This window comes from Ambystoma mexicanum, chromosome 8 (assembly GCF_040938575.1).
Source record: "Ambystoma mexicanum isolate Mex_15411 chromosome 8, UKY_AmexF1_1, whole genome shotgun sequence".
Taxonomy (NCBI): domain Eukaryota; kingdom Metazoa; phylum Chordata; class Amphibia; order Caudata; family Ambystomatidae; genus Ambystoma; species Ambystoma mexicanum.
The window spans coordinates 25,587,011-25,603,637 of record NC_090929.1 but is presented as its reverse complement, the minus strand read 5'-3'; the positions used below and the strand labels follow the sequence as shown (position 1 = coordinate 25,603,637).

General features: G+C 52.4%; 1 protein-coding gene across 1 annotated transcript in view; it reads left to right on the top strand.

The window, feature by feature from the left end:
• ZDHHC12 (zinc finger DHHC-type palmitoyltransferase 12) overlaps nt 1–15,039 on the top strand; it is a 97,209-nt gene extending 82,170 nt beyond the window's left edge. Inside the window, exon 5 of the mRNA XM_069609182.1 lies at nt 8,410–15,039. Within this exon, the coding sequence (XP_069465283.1) occupies nt 8,410–8,725 (316 nt within the window). The 3' untranslated portion in view covers nt 8,726–15,039. The remainder of the gene's footprint in view (nt 1–8,409) is intronic.
• The last annotated feature ends 1,588 nt before the right edge of the window (nt 15,040–16,627 follow it).

The window sequence follows — 16,627 nt, the reverse complement described above, 5'->3', positions numbered from 1 at the left end:
ACCGAATCTTAACTCTTTACCAGACCATACTGACCCAGGCCTTCTAGTGGAGGAATTCAATAATGCTATGACCACAGCCCTCGACAGCATTGCTCCACTTAAAGTTAGGAACAGCAAACCAAAAAAGCATCTTAACTCTTGGTGTACGCCCCACCTAAAAAAACCTGACACTACAGAAAAGAAAATGCGAAACAGTAAGGAACCGACATCCCACCGCAGAAAATAAAACTAATCTAATAAATATCTCAACGCAATACAAAACGGACATCATCCTGGCCAAACAAGAAACGTATAACAACAGGATCCCCCAAGCCAACTCCAGTATGAAGGAGCTCTTCTGTATCTTAAAGGAATTGGAATACCCCATTGCAGTACAGGACGATTCCATAAAAGATCAAACCTGGTGCACAGACATACAGCTGGCACTAACCAACAAAGTAGCCAACCTCCAAACAGAAATTGCTCTAAAGAAAGCCTTATTATCCTCCCAAACCCAAATTCCCCTGATCAAAACACCAATACCTAAACCCAAAGAATTCACTCAATTCAACTTCTCTAAGGTCTCAGTGATCGAGGTAGAGAAAACCATTCTGGGACTCAAACCATCCAATTGCAAAGGTGACCAATGCCGAGCACAACTGATCAAGGACGCGGCTAGAGACCTAGCTCCCTTCATCACCAAACTTATTAATGCCTCCTTTACTACTGGCACCATCCCGCGCAACCTAAAGGAATCCTGGGTACTCCCCCTTCTGAAAAAACAAACATTGGACCCCAACATTCTCACAAACTACAGGCCCATCACCACAGTGCCTTCTCCTCCTACTAGACCTCTTAGCCGCCTTTGACCTGGTGGACCATAGAGTCCTGTGTAATCACCTGGACTCTGTGGCCCACTTTTCAGGGGAGGCTATAGTCTGGATACAGTCATTCCTCAGTGACAGGACCATGAGGGTGTTCTCCCCCTTAGTGGCAGCAGACCTGATACCCATTACTTGTGGTGTGCCCCAGGGATCCTGTGTCTTGCCAACACTCTACAATATCTTCACCAAGCCACTCTTTGATTTGACGATCTTGACAATCTGGGTATCACCTATACTAATTACGCAGACGATACCCAGATTCTCCTACCTCTTTCCGGGGATTACGGGGAAAATCTGGCTTTGGTGAACAGAGTCTATAGCATTGTTCAGGCATGGATGGCCAACCATGGCCTTTGCCTGAACAATGACAAAACGGAGCTCATCATCTTGGGCACCGCTGCTCGCATTTCTAAACTCAACCCAAATTACTCTGCATTTATCATCGATGGTAACACTATCAAGGTTGCCAGAGAAATAAAAACGCTAGGTTTCTACCTCGACTCGACCCTATCCCTCACCAAACAGGTAAACTCACTGGCCTCAACCACGGCCTATACATGTAAATTAATACGAGCTGGGAAACGATTCCTATCAGATGACAGTTGCCTAATCCTCTCCAGAGCCCTTATCCTAGAAAAACTAGATTATTGTAATTCCCTTTACATAGGGGCAACCAAACAAACCATCAACAGAATACAAGTGCTCCAAAATAATGCACTCAGAGCGGCCCTAAGTATTCCCAGAAGAGCACATATTTCTGAAATAAGACGCAAACACAAATGGCTCTCTACCCAGGAAAAAAATCAACCTCAAAGCTGCCTCCCTCATCCACAAATGCTTAAATAACAAAGCCCCTCTTTACCTAACAGAACGTTTTACTAGAAAAATGTCCACTAGACCAACAAGAACAGCCAGTCCCAATTGCCTGCTAGTGCCCAGATTTAAACTGACCACTATTGGAGGGTCCAGCTTCCCAGTCAGGGCAGCTCAGTTGTGGAACTCCCTACCTCACGCTCTGAGATCTGACCAAACGTTCAACAAATTCAGAAAGAACACAATAAAATGGCTCACCTAGAATGCTATGTAACCCGCATTCGCCCCACGTATCCTCTGCATGTACTGTACTTATATAGATTTGCTATGATGTAAAACGTCAGCTATATGATGACTTGCTGTCTCCACAACGTATTGTATATGCACTTTACTGCCTTACCTTCACCCTGTGGAGCCAAGAAAACTGTTTTTACCATGCTCTGTATATTTGTAACTTCTGTAACCAAGCTGTAAGTCCTCTTGTGTTATGCGCCCTGCTACCTCACGGTCCGGTGCGCACAATAAATAAATAAACAAACAAACAATAACTCACTTTGTGCTCAGTAAATCTACAATGGTAAATATATACAGTTGTAAGTGGTACCACAATTATTATCAGATGTCATTAAAGTGCATCAACTGTACTCTGGTTAAATGTCACACAAATCACTTAATAAAGGTAACCAACAATAGATATAGGAGGAAAGCAGTTGGTTAGAACAATTGGCATAATACTGGCCCCTACCTCTAGATAAAGTTCTGTGTGGAGATCCCCCCACCTGGGAAACCTGTAAAATAAGGATATGCTACAATCCCAGTCCGTATATTGTTCAATGAGTCTTCTTTCCTTCTATAATGTTTCTACCACCCCAATGTACCTGGAATAGCAGAGTTCGACGACGAGTCGTTGACAGATCATTCTTGAGCGGTTCCCTTTAAAGTAGGAGCCATGATTGTCGAGATCCCTTGAAGAAAGTGAACTCTGCGTCGAGGCGGCAGCTTCGGTCTCAGTGGTGCTCGTTGACGAGGGAGAGAAGCCGTCCTGCAAGGAAGAGGCATGCAGGGCACCTCGATGTAGATAGTTCAGGACTGCAGAGAGTTTGTGAAGAACTATGGTCCAGCCAGGGCGTTGAGTGGTCCGGCGTCTCTACGGTCTTTGGGTGGCGGGAAACCCACCGGCGGATGCTCCTCGGCGTTGCATGCACTTTTTCCCTTTCCCATGCACTTGCGCGTTCTCAGTGTCACTGGGCCTAGTATGATCGTTGTTGTGTTGTGTTCTTCCCTGTTCCCCTCCCTTGCCTAGTCGCGCTCTGAAACACTTGTGTACGAGCGTGATACAAATAAAATATCATATCATAAAATGGAGGATACTCCGAGCACCTGTCAAATTCAGCATGAAGCTGTCACCAGCCCATACCCTGCTCTGTGGGCCACACACAGGTGCCCAGAAAAATACACTAAGGGCCCAAGGTTGCACACCCACCCATGGGTGCCATAAGGGTATCTATCCCATGGGTCTGTACACCAAACCAAAAACAGGAAGAGCTGCACTGGCAGGAGTCCCACGTGGACTCCTGGGAAGAAAACAATACAGAACACAAATGAAAAAGGACTACAGGACAAGGACAGGGAGGCCTTGTCCCTCCAATGCATTTCCAGCATCACAGTCACTTGTGTATGTCTTACTGTGGATACCATGCCTTCCGTACAAGGGCCTTATAACTATAAGGCCTATAAGGCCTATGTTTTGATGTGTACTTAACACCTGTTCTTCCTACTTTCTAAAGTAGTGTATAACCCTTAGTGGGTTACCCAAATGTGAGTTCTATATATGTACTAAAGTATTTTTACTTGCCTTGGAATATTTAAAGTGTGCCTTAGTGCAGTATTGAAATGAATACCTAACAAGCAAACCATGATAAATGAGTGTTATTTGTGTGTCCTTTCCTTATCATGTCTGCAAATGGTTCACTGTACTACACAAAAGTGGCAAGTTCCTCCTTGGTTCAGCCTTGCTGCTTGGTCAACACTACTTAGGCGAGTGGCTTTGCTCAAATGGGGTTGTAAATAACCTTGATAACCCTATGTTGGCTTTTTAGAGTCCTATCCCAGGAGAGTGGCATTGAAAAACCCTCCTAAGAACCTTTGACACAAAAACTACCAGCTACATGTACATACAGGGACTGTGAGGGTAACCACCTGCCTCAAACCACTGGTTCAGAGGAGAATTGTGGGTTCCACTTGTAACAGGAACACGTTGTGTATCATTCACTGGGTCCACATATGGTTGTACCAGATGTAATGTGACGCCATGTGCCTTGGCCATGTCACAAAGCGTGCTTTTATTAAGAATGCAGTTTCACTTTGTATATGAGGCAATTAAACCACACTTTTAGCCTTGTACTCCTGTTTGCTTCTCACCCGCTTCCTTCCTTTGCAGCCATGGGCAGAGTTGGGGGCGGTTACTGGTGACAGTTCAAAGGGACCATTTGCCGGGCAACTGGGCAATACACGTGAATTGTTGGCCGCGTTTCTCTTTGCTCCTCTGTGCACCAGTCAAAACACAGCCGCACCAAATGAGAGGATGCCTTCTGTCGCCTCTTACAATTTAAATAAGGCAAAAGAAATTCTTAAAATGTCTAAAAACAAAGTTAGTTCCTCAAGATTCAGCAGTCTGAAAGTGTCTGCCCCCTCCTGCAAATTCTTGACAGGCTCTTAGTCATTTACAGTGTGGGGTGTTCAAGCGTCCCCTGCACTTTTCCCGCTATCTGGTTATTGTTGGTTCCATGCTGTAATCTTCTCGGTATTGTTGCACGGCATTGATGCTCACAAATAGACGACCCCACAAGAAGCAGGGGGTCAACAGACGTAAGCAGTAAGGCATCCCACTGGACTTTGATTGGGAGATTCACGTCACTTTAATACTCGTGGTCCCCCTTTCTGGGTGATACTCCTCGTCTTCTGAAAGACTCTAGTCCCCCACTTCAAGATAGAGCCCCACTCTGCACTCGTACCATCTTTTCCACTGGTTAGCCAGGTATTTGGTGTGCCTGGGGTACGTCTCTGGCTCAGCATAGCAGGGTCTTACTCGCCTCCTTCTCCGGCATCTCCGCCACCTTTCCCTCTTCTGGTTGTCTTTCTTCTTGATTCTCCTTATTATGTCCTGGTCTCCTAACCGCCTCCTCTCCCACCGTCCCCCCCCCCCACCCCTCCCAGGTGTTTTGCCACGTGCTATTTCATTAGCACTTCCTTTCTCCGCCGCGCCATGTCCACAGGCCTCCTCCACACCAGAGTACATTATTCTGCCTGCCTCTCGCCTCCTGTTCATACTCCTCCCCTGCACCCTCAGTCCCACTGGACTCTCACATCCTTCTGCCAAGTTTCCTCTCTTTGACAGGGTTCTCTCTTGGTGCCTTTGGATCCCCCAGGGTCTTTCACAGGTGTGTGGGATAATTACTCCTTAATACTGATTGGCCCATTTCAACTCTTGGGCAGCCTTCTGGCCGCATTGTGTGCTCTGCCTGGCCCAGTGCACGTCTGCAAACAGAGCCAATATCTGGGACCGGTGACGTCTGGAAATTGTTGCCCAGGCATGTGTTGTCCGATTTGCCATCCTCCCTGCAAGTGTGTCTGATTCATGAGTTCCGGCGCTCATGCGCTTGTTTCTCTGTGTGTATGTCGCACATACTCCAGTTGGTTATATCACATTCTCTTCTTGAGGTGTGCTGCCTTGCCACAGTGGCTCAGTAGTTGAGTTACACTGTACCCAGTCCCTTAAGAGACACTGCTCAGTGGCGGTGCCCAGTGTCAAGTCCCTGCCATGCTATCTGGGAAGGGTGGGTAGACCAGGGGATCGTCCCCACACTGCCACGATGGCCTGCAGGTGCCCCTGCATCACTTAGCAGGTGCTGGGGCCTGGCCCCACGGTGGCCTGCATCACTTAGCGGGCACCTGGCATCACGGTGGTTCACTTAGCGGGTGCTGGAGCCTGGCCCCACGGTGGCCTGCATCACTTAGCGGGCACCTGGCCCCACGGTGGCCTGCATCACTTAGCGGGTGCTGGAGCCTGGCCCCACGGTGGCCTGCATCACTTAGCGTGTGCTGGAGTCTGGCCCCACGGTGGCCTGCATCTCTTAGCGGGTGCTGGAGCCTGGCCCCACGATGGCCTGCATCACAGCGGGTGCTGGAGTCTGGCCCCACGGTGGCCTGCATCTCTTAGCAGGTGCTGGAGCCTGGCCCCACGATGGCCTGCACCACTTAGCAGGTGCTGGAGCCTGGCCCCACGGTGGCCTGCATCTCTTAGCGGGTGCTGGAGCCTGGCCCCACGGTGGCCTGCATCTCTTAGCGGGTGCTGGAGCCTGGCCCCACGATGGCCTGCATCACTTAGCGTGTGCTGGAGCCTGGCCCCACGGTGGCCTGCATCACAGCGGGTGCTGGAGTCTGGCCCCACGGTGGCCTGCATCACTTAGCGGGTGCTGGAGCCTGGCCCCACAGTGGCCTGCATCACTTAGCGGGCACCTGGCCCCACGGTGGCCTGCACCACTTAGCGGGCACCTGGCCCCACGGTGGCCTGCATCACTTAGCGGGTGCTGGAGCCTGGCCCCACAGTAGCCTGCATCACTTAGCGGGCACCTGGCATCACGGTGGTTCACTTAGCGGGTGCTGGAGCCTGGCCCCACGGTGGCCTGCATCACTTAGCGTGTGCTGGAGTCTGGCCCCACGGTGGCCTGCATCACTTAGCGGGTGCTGGAGCCTGGCCCCACTGTGGCCTGCATCACTTAGCGGGCACCTGGCCCCACGGTGGCCTGCATCACTTAGCGGGTGCTGGAGCCTGGCCCCACGGTGGCCTGCATCACTTAGCAGGTGCTGGAGCCTGGCCCCACGGTGGCCTGCATCACTTAGCGGGTGCTGGAGCCTGGCCCCACGGTGGCCTGCATCACTTAGCAGGTGCTGGAGCCTGGCCCCACGGTGGCCTGCATCACTTAGCGTGTGCTGTAGTCTGGCCCCACGGTGGCCTGCACCACTTAGCGGGTGCTGGAGTCTGGCCCCACGGTGGCCTGCATCACTTAGCGGGTGCTGGAGCCTGGCCCCACAGTGGCCTGCATCACTTAGCGGGCACCTGGCCCCACGGTGGCCTGCACCACTTAGCGGGCACCTGGCCCCACGGTGGCCTGCATCACTTAGCGGGTGCTGGAGCCTGGCCCCACAGTGGCCTGCATCACTTAGCGGGCACCTGGCATCACGGTGGTTCACTTAGCGGGTGCTGGAGCCTGGCCCCACGGTGGCCTGCATCACTTAGCGTGTGCTGGAGTCTGGCCCCACGGTGGCCTGCATCACTTAGCGGGTGCTGGAGCCTGGCCCCACGGTGGCCTGCATCACTTAGCGGGCACCTGGCCCCACGGTGGCCTGCATCACTTAGCGGGTGCTGGAGCCTGGCCCCACGGTGGCCTGCATCACTTAGCGTGTGCTGGAGTCTGGCCCCACGATGGCCTGCACCACTTAGCAGGTGCTGGAGCCTGGCCCCACGGTGGCCTGCACCACTTAGCGGGCACCTGGCCCCACGGTGGCCTGCATCACTTAGCGGGTGCTGGAGCCTGGCCCCACAGTGGCCTGCATCACTTAGCGGGCACCTGGCCCCACGGTGGCCTGCATCACAGCGGGTGCTGGAGCCTGGCCCCACGGTGGCCTGCATCACTTAGCGGGTGCTGGAGCCTGGCCCCACAGTGGCCTGCATCACTTAGCGGGCACCTGGCCCCACGGTGGCCTGCATCACTTAGCGGGTGCTGGAGCCTGGCCCCACGGTGGCCTGCATCACTTAGCGTGTGCTGGAGTCTGGCCCCACAATGGCCTGCACCACTTAGCAGGTGCTGGAGCCTGGCCCCACGGTGGCCTGCACCACTTAGCGGGCACCTGGCCCCACGGTGGCCTGCATCACTTAGCGGGTGCTGGAGCCTGGCCCCACAGTGGCCTGCATCACTTAGCGGGCACCTGGCCCCACGGTGGCCTGCATCACAGCGGGTGCTGGAGCCTGGCCCCACGGTGGCCTGCATCACTTAGCGGGTGCTGGAGCCTGGCCCCACAGTGGCCTGCATCACTTAGCGGGCACCTGGCCCCACGGTGGCCTGCATCACAGCGGGTGCTGGAGCCTGGCCCCACGGTGGCCTGCATTTCTTAGCAGGTGCTGGAGTCCAGCCCCAGATCACATCACCTAGGACCTTTGCAATCGGCACACAGTGGATGTTAACGTTTGAATGACTGGGGGGCTGTGGGGTGTCCACTGTTGCTAGGACTCAGTCTCAGTGAACAAGGTTGGGGCTGCAGGGGTGCTAACTGTAACTGGGGCACCCGATGCTCTGATAGTGCACAGGCAGATTGTGAAGTGGCCGCTCTGTTTCAGACTCGCCCCATGGGTGCAAGGAGGATTCTGTAGGGACTGGGCCGGTCACTGGGGCTACCCAGGTAGGGGTACATGAATCCAGCCTCCACAGAGACGCATGTAGGTGAGACATTGTGTCGCATGTTTTGGAGGCGCTCCAGGGTGTTGAGACCCACGTTATGGCACAGTTGACAATATGTGGGCACACATGGGCTTTCAGAAGGGCGATGCCCCTTTGCTGGGCTAGAGTGTGGGGGTGGTGGAGGTTTAGAAATGGAGAAGAACCAGTGCCATGCATGCTTTGGTCTCAGCAGTATGAGCGCCTCTGATCTGCTTTTCTTTTCTCTGAAATTCCAGGTCTGGTTTCCACGGAGAGGCGCCCACGTGGGACTGGTTGAGACACAATGCTGTGCTTCTGGCGGCCTTCCTTACAGTTGCCATTTTTACGATGGTGGTGATACTCCTGCTGGTCTCGCACCTGTACCTGGTGTCCTGCAACGTCACGACCTGGGAGTTCATGTCCCATCACCGGATCTCGTACCTGAAGCACTGCGACATGGAAACGAATCCTTTTGACAAAGGCATCGTCTGCAACCTGTGGGTGTTCTTCTGCCGCTGCCGCGCGGTGGCCTGGGAGGGCATCTACTTTCAGCACGGACAGAGCCCCGTTTGAGTGTTCCAACAACCAAAGCCCATTTGGAAAGAGTGTCACTGCGTGCCAGGGTTTAGTGGAGCTTAATCACATTTGCCCCCTTAGCCCAGGTTAAAGCAAAGCAGGAGTGTGATGGGACTCCCAGGGCAGCTTTTATCAATGTGCGTGTGCTGGCACACGCCTGGTTCGCCCCTGCATGGGTGGAATGAGCAAAGTTTTCTGGGATATTGGAGCACCTGCGTATCAGGCCCTCTGGAGACCAAGTGCCTTTTTCTCCAAGTCATAGTCACCTCTGATTACATTCCTGGGGACAGGTGTGCCTGCCTTGTTCTGTTCTACAGGCTGCTCTGGGCAAGGACTAGATCTCCTATCTGAAGTCAGGAGCTTCGGTGTCTGTTCCATTCTGAACATTGATTGTTTGCAGGGCTCTTTCTCTGCTGTGGCCCAGTGTGCTGGGAACTCTCCTGCAGCCCCGAAGCACTGCTATAACTGCACTTCCAGAGCTGGCTTCCAGATCTCCCGTCACTATGGCTGCGCAGGCTTGAAAGGGAAGCATTGAGACCCTTAGACTCTTTGGGGAAGCCCTGTGCACGCTCTACCTGGCGCCCATTGCAGCATCTGGTTATCCGAGGCCAGGCGCCCGCAGGTGGGTGACCTGTTCTGATCAAATGCAGAGCTTGCGGCATCCTGAACCCCACTTCTTTCCACTGTGGCTGAAAACAGTAGTTGTGTGCCTTCTGTCTGCTGTGCAGGATTCGTCGCTCACACGCGGATATTGTAAGCCTAGAACTCTAGGTGGCAGAAGTAGGCCAATCGTGTGAATTTCTAGATGACACCCAGCGGCATTGATGTAGGACTGACTGGGCTGGTGCCTAAAATAACTTTTCTCTTTGCAAATCTTGGGACATGAACAACTGGCTCTTTTTTCCCAGCATTCTTCAAATATCAGATATCAGTGGCTGCTCTGTGTGAACACACTGGTAAGGTTACAAGAAGGGGCTGGAGGGCGGCACAAGGATGCCTTTGGGATTCTGTGGGAGCAAGGTCAGCAGGACATGCGCTGGGTCCATGGAGGTCATCACAGGAAGAGTGCAGAGGAGGCTGCGCCATAATCGATGACGGAGCAAGTTCTGAGGTCAACCGTCTTACCAAAGATCAACAGGTCATCTTCCATAACTGGTTACACAGTGTCACTGTGCACCGTTGGCAGGGAAGATCACAGGGACTGCTCCAAGCCGGGTAGGAATGGGTATTGGTTCCTGAGTGTAATCAAAGAGGCATGAGAGCAGCAAGGAAAGCTGCTCTGAGTAGCATAGCATGTTCCAAATGACTGTAGAGCAGAGGCAGAGGCGAAAGCATGGACGCAAGCTAATACGGCACAAGACTGCAGTCTCCATAAGCCACAAATAGCGCCAGAGTCTGGAGCACACTGCATGGGAAGAAGCCGGAGGCAAGGAAGAATAGGGATGGCACTTAATGGGCAAAGGGTGAGGTCACTGCAGAAGCAGAGCGCTAGGGATGAGGGTCCTGCAGAAACAGAGCGCTAGGGATGAGGGTCCTGTAGAAACGGAGAGCTAGGGATGAGGGTCCTGCAGAAGCAGAGAGCTAGGGATGAGGGTCCTGCATAAACAGAGAGCTAGGGATGAGGGTCCTGCATAAACAGAGAGCTAGGGATGAGGGTCCTGCAGAAGCAGAGCGCTAGGGATGAGGGCCCTGCAGAAGCAGAGAGCTAGAGATGAGGGTCCTGCAGAAACGGAGAGCTAGGGATGAAGGTCCTGCAGAAGCAGAGAGCTAGGGATGAGGGTCCTGCAGAAGCAGACCGCTAGGGATGAGGGTCCTGCAGAAGCAGAGAGCTAGGGATGAGGGTCCTGTAGAAACGGAGAGCTAGAGATGAGGGTCCTGCAGAAGCAGAGCGCTCGGGATGAGGGTCCTGCAGAAGCAGAGCGCTCGGGATGAGGGTCCTGCAGAAGCAGAGAGCTCGGGATGAGGGCCCTGCAGAAGCAGAGAGCTAGGGATGAGGGTCCTGCAGAAGCAGAGCGCTAGGAATGAGGGTCCTGCAGAAGCAGAGCGCTAGGGATGAGGGTCCTGCAGAAGCAGAGAGCTCGGGATGAGGGCCCTGCAGAAGCAGAGAGCTAGGGATGAGGGCCCTGCACATTTGGTTGAAATGCAAAGGAGATGAAAGGGGGTTTTGTGACGGAGGTCCCATGCTTGAGGCTAGTGGACGGGACTGGGGGGTGGGGTTGAACCCTCGTCCTGGAGACTGCCACCCGTTCCATGACACATGCTTCAGGCTAGTGGACGGGACTGAGGGTGGGGGGGGTCCTCAGTCCTGGAGACTGCCACCCGTTCCATGACACATGCTTCAGGCTAGTGGACGGGACTGAGGGTTTGGGGGGGATCCTCAGTCCTGGAGATTGCCACCTGTTCCATGACACATGCTTCAGGCTAGTGGACGGGACTGAGGGTGGGGGGTGGCGGTCCTCAGTCCTGGAGACTGCCACCTGTTCCATGACACATGCTTGAGGCTAGTGGACGGAACTGAGGGGGCGGGGGGGCTCCTCAGTCCTGGGGACTGCCACCCGTTCCATGACACATGTTTGAGGCTAGTGGTCGGGACTGGGGGGTGGGGGTGGTCGTCAGTCCTGGAGACTGCCACCCGTTCCATGACACATGCTTCAGGCTAGTGGGCGGGACTGAGGGTGGGGGGGATCCTCAGTCCTGGAGACTGCCACCCGTTCCATGACACATGCTTCAGGCTAGTGGACGGGACTGAGGGTGGGGGGGGGGGGATCCTCAGACCTGGAGACTGCCACCCGTTCCATGACACATGCTTCAGGCTAGTGGACGGGACTGAGGGTGGGGGAGGATCCTCAGTCCTGGAGACTGCCACCCGTTCCATGACACATGCTTGAGGCTAGTGGACGGGACTGAGGGGGTGGGGGGGGGCTCCTCAGTCCTGGGGACTGCCACCCGTTCCATGACACATGCTTGAGGCTAGTGGATGGGACTGGGGGGTGGGGAGGTCCTCAGTCCTGGAGACTGCCACCATTCCATGACACAGGCTCCAGGAGGATCTGACAGTCCATCCATAGACTTGCACGCTTTCCCCGCCACGCTGTCCAGAGCCACCCTGGGCATCATGGCAATTAGTTACATTTGGGCCGCAAGGCAAGAACACCACACTAGATCATGACAGTCAGTGGAGCCCACTCCATGGCTGTCTGTGCTAGGCCTAAAAGAGAGACGAGGTTCGCAGAAAGCCAGGCACTGTGCACCTGAAGCTATTGAAGTGTTGGGGTGATGCAGGAAACTGAGCCCTAGACACAGCAGTCGCTGCCACAGCAGGGAAACAAATCCAGGACAGCAGGCACATGCTAGGCTGCATTAGCACCAACCAATGACACAGCAGTCACACGTAGACTCACGTGTGCAATTGAGAAACGCAAGCCCCAGTCCCATGTGGGGCTAACAGTGGATTGAGCCTTAGGTCAAGTGAAGAAGTACCGTGTACAGGGCGCAGAGGTGTTCAAAGCATGGTGGTATGGTGAGGAGGAACGTGGTGAGAAAGTGGAGGAGCGAGAAATGAGAGGCAAGGCGGCGGAGGGAAGATCTGGGGAGGAGAAGAGTAAAGGTGGAGAGAAGAGCTGGGATGAAAGAGGAGTGGAGGTCGTAGAAAATAGCGGAGAGATGTAAGGGATACAGGTGGAGACAGATAGGATAGGAGGCAGCAAAGAGACAGCAGGTTCAAGGAAGAAAATTATGCTAAGGAGGTTAGGAGAATAGTGAGGTGAGGTATTTAGAGAGAAGAGCTGTGGAAGAGCGGCAAGCAAACGAGTGTTGGAAGGGGATAAAAAGGTGGAGAACTGAGGTGAACGAATGAGAAGAGCGGCAAGGAGGTCCGAGAGCAGAAAGAAGGGACATTGAGAGGACAAGAGACGGGAACAAGAATAAGGGGAAGGGAGCAACACTGCACCCACACATCCAGTGGTGGAGAGGGACCAGGCTGCAGCTAAAGGATGAAGAACCAGCTGAGGCAGGGTTCAACAACATCCACCAAGAGACAAGTGTGTCCCTGCTCTCTCCCCCCATCAAGAGGGTCAAAGACCCCAGGTACTCCACAAGGCCAGGAGGACCAGTCACAGCGCACTGCACTCATTTGGGAATTCCCTCACTAGAGAGTGCCTTTTGGGCCCCCCTGCTGTCCTGCCCAAAGAAAAGGGGGTTCGCTAGCACTAGGTGGCTTTGGTTCCCCTCAGAGAAACAGGGGCTTGGTGGTGCAGCACTGACACTACGGGGCAGCAATGCTTGCTAGGTTTCCTACATAGCTCTGAACGTTTCGTGGATGTTTAGCACTGCGATCCCATAACATTAAGAGCAAATGATGAGGAGCCGTATATCCATGAAGCAAAGAGAAAAATAGCGAGAGTGAAGGTGAGTTCTGAGAGGAAGTGAAAGGGTGTACGGGTCGGAGTTGAGTGAAGGAGGGTTATTCCGAGGTTAGCAAAGGAAAGCAAGACGCAAGTGTGCTGGAAGGTGGGAGTGGGCGGGCAGCCGTGTAGACGTGATCAGAGGGCAACGATTATGGGGCATATGAGGACAAGCCATGAGTGCCTTTATACCCCACACACAGGAAGCGACATTCATGGTGAGTAGTACATGGAAGCCTTCGGTGGGCTGAAGCAGAGTCTTGCGCAATGGAGGAGGCCTGGACAGTGAATGCGAGGTGGCACTCAAGCAAGATTGCTGAGGTCAAAGAGCCTACGTTGTAGAGTTGGTACCTGTAGGGAAGTGTGGTATTAAAGCTAACAGCAGAGCGAAAGGGAGGGTGAAGTAGGAGCCGGGCCGTTCGTGCCTCTGAGCGACTCCCAAGGTGTAGAGGAAGAGACCGCTTCTTGCCTTCGCTGGGCTTGCCTTCGCTGGGCTTGCCTTCTCTGGGCTTGCCTTCTTTGGGTGCTGCACCATGCGTGTGTCTCGCAGTGCTCTGCAGCAGCCAGAGGGCAGTATGTTACCAGTTAGCACCATGCTCTGTTTTTTGGTAGGTGGGGGAATGATGACGCCTTGGAGAGCATCACTTGCTCGTGACAATCCTGGAATATTTGGCTTCCACTGTGCTCCTTAGTGATAAAGTGGTTGATCTTCTCTGGAAGGCTACATGGGTGGCTACCTGACCGGGACATTACGTGAAAATCCCGATGACAGCTACCAAGGAGGCTGGCATACAGATGCTGGCTAGAACCTGCCACTGAGGTGGTGTGTGAGTGCCGGCTGATGGCGGGCACGTATGCAGAGACACTTCATGTTTGCTGTGTGGGCAGTATGATAAACAGGGGTGGCAAGCGATGGGAGACTGGGACCGGGCAGTGAGAAACATAGTCGAGCCCTGAAAATGTTAACATCTCTGATAAATGGAGGTGCCAGCATAACAAATATTGTAGCCTGGTTTTCACTGGCATGCCAGTGTAACCTAAAGTCGGCATTTAGATACAAGCAGTTTTACATAGACACCCCCCACAGCTAACCCCATGTTTCAAGTCCCTGGGCTTCCACATTGAGGGTCATCTCTCCTCCAAAATTCACATAGCATAGCAGCTTGGTATCAACTGTCTGTCTTGTGGAAAATCAAGCCCTCCCATCCAGGCAATAGGTTTGATCCGTAGTGCCGGCTCTGGTCCTCTCTCATCTGGAGGGTGGAAATGCCATGCACCCTGGCCTACCCACCTTCACCCTGGTACCAATAAGAAGCATCTTCCAGGCCATAACCTGCCTCAAAAAAGGTCTCCACAAATCTGACCATACTGTACCCATGCCGGTTGAACTAGAGCGGTGGCCCGTACAAGCACGCACTAACTTCATGACCAGCCGCTCGCTCCCTCAAAACTCGATGAAAAGGTCACCAACTCTTGTGGGCAATGCGCACAAGAAACCAGGACCTGATCAGATTAGAGCTGCAAAAAAGAAAAAAACTCAGGAAACAGGTTTCATCGATCTTCGCCCCACTCATCGCCCCTCGGTTGTGGAACTGTATGCCAAGCCATCAAGACTAGACTGGCACCCACTCTAATGCATTTCAGAAAGGAACTCAAGACCGCCTCTTCAAGGAGCACCGACTTCACGGACAGTGACACCCCCAAAACCAACAGCCACCCCAAATGACTGCTCATTTTGCTTAAATGCAATGTACCACAGCCCTCTTGTTAGTTTGCCCTCTAAAATGTAATCCAATCAATGTTTCATGTGCAGTGCTCTGCAGCTTCTCAAAGCTCGGTCCTGGCTCAGTAAATATCCAAAACTAAGTAAAATCTGTCAATAATAAAATTCATTCTTCGACCACTGAAGATGCATGCCATTGTCTAGGGCTCAGCTGGTGAGCAAGCGAGGTCACGCCCAGGCACATGTCCTAAACCTATTACCTTGTAGTGCAACCTGGGGGACCACACAGCGTAGACAAACGGAGGTCCGAAGTAATGTGTTTCTAGATCATGTGCACATCTGGCACCCTGCCCTTGAGGAACGGTGCCTTTTTATAGTTGAGGGTCGCAGAGGTATCACACGTGTGCACGCATGTCTGCTATTCAGAGCAGGATCTATGAGCCCTTTGCCTGTGTCATTCTAAGATCTGCATTCATTACACGGGAGCATTGCTTCTTTTGTGGTATTCTGTGTTTTTGTTGTAGTTCACTGCCTGCTATCTGTCATGCTTAATCAGTTCTCTTGCTGTGTGAACAGCCCTCTGTGACTGGACTCAGATCAGTGCACCAGTGTTCACTTTGGCATCACAGATTGTGGCATTGAGTTGGGTCTAGCCAAGCTCTTGACCGGCTAAATTCTCCCTCCGTCTCTGACTCATCCCCCGGCTCCTGTATTTGTACCCCACTGAATAGACCTGGTAATCCTACGTAGATCTATTGGGTCCCTTTTGCTTTCTCAAAAGATCTGTTGTGTAATTGCTCACTATCCCCACCACCTTGTGTATTTCCTCTAATATCCACCCTCACCTCCTCTGGTGACATCTAGCAGTTATCAGGATTTACAAACAGTAAGAAAAAGTTCCCCATATCTTCATTTTACACATTCCATACACGAGTTCATCCCTTTTATTTCTTTATCTCCCAGGTGTCCTGCATTCTTCAACCTCTTTTATCGTAGAATGAGCAGAAGGTCCCCAAACATACTCCGCCAAGGAGTGCAAAGATTGAAATGCAGTCTGGTATTTATTTAGGGTGGTCAAACAGCCTGACACGTGTTTCGAGCTTTACTGGCTCTTCATCTGAGGCTGGTATGTCACATTGATATATCATATATACAATATTTCCACGTATTGGAATGAAAAATTAGATAAAGTAACATTTGTAACAGCCAAGGCACCATGTTAGGTGACACAAGGGGCAGAAAGCCAAGATAAGACAATTACAATAATCAATTGTAAATTGCGTTTTTCACATGTCATCAAGAATGATTAAACATATTTATGCATATGTAGGTAAGTGAAAAAGACCGAAGAAATGCAAGGGAAGTAGGGGAGAGACAGAAAAAACAAAACAAAGAACAAGAAGATAAGAACAAAGTGCTAGTTACGGTAGTAATAGTCCACCGCGATCAGAGATATTTTTGCCAAGTAGCGGTAATCCGAAAGGTTATATAGGTGAAATAGTACATTGTATTTGGAGTAATTTTTTCAAGTCATGAGAGGCAAGGAGGTGCCTCTAAGTGCTTCAACTATAATCAAGATATGAGCATATAATTAGTTCGACCGAAATTAGGAGACACCCGATTGGTGCATTGTAGAGGAAATTGTGTCATAAAATACCTCTAATGCTTCGCAGACGCGGCAAGGTCTAAATTCAGAAAATAAGGTATAAATCACTGTCAGTAGGTAAACTATAACATTCACGAGCAAGTGGTTAGAGAATTAGATAATGAGGC